The following is a 1033-nucleotide window of genomic DNA, read 5'->3' on the forward strand; positions in this document are numbered from 1 at the left end:
TAGAGAGGGGGGGAAAAGCTAATAAAAAAATTTCTAAGAACTCCCCTGCTTGCAATAAGGCCCTTTGCCTAGTGGGGCTACTTTAGAGAATAGTAAATTAAAGGGGGTCTTGTTCCCTCATAAATATCTCACGAATAATTTGGGAGGTCTAAAGACCGTAAGTTATCAGGGATGTGCTTATAAATGCAAATATAAATAATATATCACTTGCTCAAGACCCTTTCTAATGACCTAGCCTGGACCTCCACACTGTTGGGTACTGTCTGCTACTGGCCGAGTAATTGCCATTTTTGGCAAAGGCCACCCAGGACACGGACTCAGAGTCCAGGGGAGGGCCCGCCAGCCTCTGTAACCTGGTGTCCGCGGAATCGGATCGGAGGGAGTGCATTCAATTCAGGAGGGTCACTTACGACTGAGTTTTTCATCATGGCTTTGACTGTGAAGCCCTCAGAAACCAGGGAGTGAGGCTGGTGCGCCAGGAGCGGCTGCTGCGCCTGCAGCTTGGTCCTCCTCTTCGGCATCTTGTCTGGGCATTTGTTTAAGCTCAGGGTCTCTTTTTCTGCCACCATCTTCCTAGAAAATGTCTTGTTCTCATAAAACGTGTAGTAAAAAAATCAGTGGGTTTTACGGACGTGAGGTCGGGGGGAAAATGTAAAAAGGCGCGGTAATGGTAGAAATTCAACCCTTCCTAGTGCCCAGCTGATGGAGATGTTTGGCAGCTCCCAGGTGAAGGGAGTTGAGGGGAGGGGAGGGGCGGGAAGAGGGCAGGACCTTGGCCGGTGCTGCAACGGGCTTCCAAAGGTTAGCCTCCTGTTGCTAAGCAACGTGTCAACACTGCGGAATGGCTCCACCCCCAGTGACGTTCGTTTCCTGGGACTTAACCCGGAAGTGCGGCAGACAGCAGGCGGCGGGCAGCGTGAGCAGAAACTGGGCGCTAAAACTACGACTCCCAGAAGGCCGTGGGCTGTTCACGGTCTGCGCGTGCGTACTCCGACGGCCGGGCGCAGGGGCGGGGAGTCCGGGCGGACTTAAC

At 53.0% G+C, this 1033-nt stretch overlaps 1 protein-coding gene across 1 annotated transcript in view; it reads right to left on the reverse strand.

Moving 5' to 3' along the window:
- The window catches only part of PACRG (PARK2 co-regulated), a 177881-nt gene extending 177059 nt beyond the window's left edge, over window positions 1–822 (reverse strand). Inside the window, exon 1 of the mRNA XM_014539772.1 lies at window positions 411–822. Coding sequence (XP_014395258.1) covers window positions 411–569 — 159 coding nt within the window. The 5' untranslated portion in view covers window positions 570–822. The remainder of the gene's footprint in view (window positions 1–410) is intronic.
- Between the last annotated feature and the right edge of the window lie 211 nt (window positions 823–1033).

Source organism: Myotis brandtii, unplaced genomic scaffold, assembly GCF_000412655.1.
Source record: "Myotis brandtii unplaced genomic scaffold, ASM41265v1 scaffold229, whole genome shotgun sequence".
Classification (NCBI taxonomy): Eukaryota; Metazoa; Chordata; class Mammalia; order Chiroptera; family Vespertilionidae; genus Myotis; species Myotis brandtii.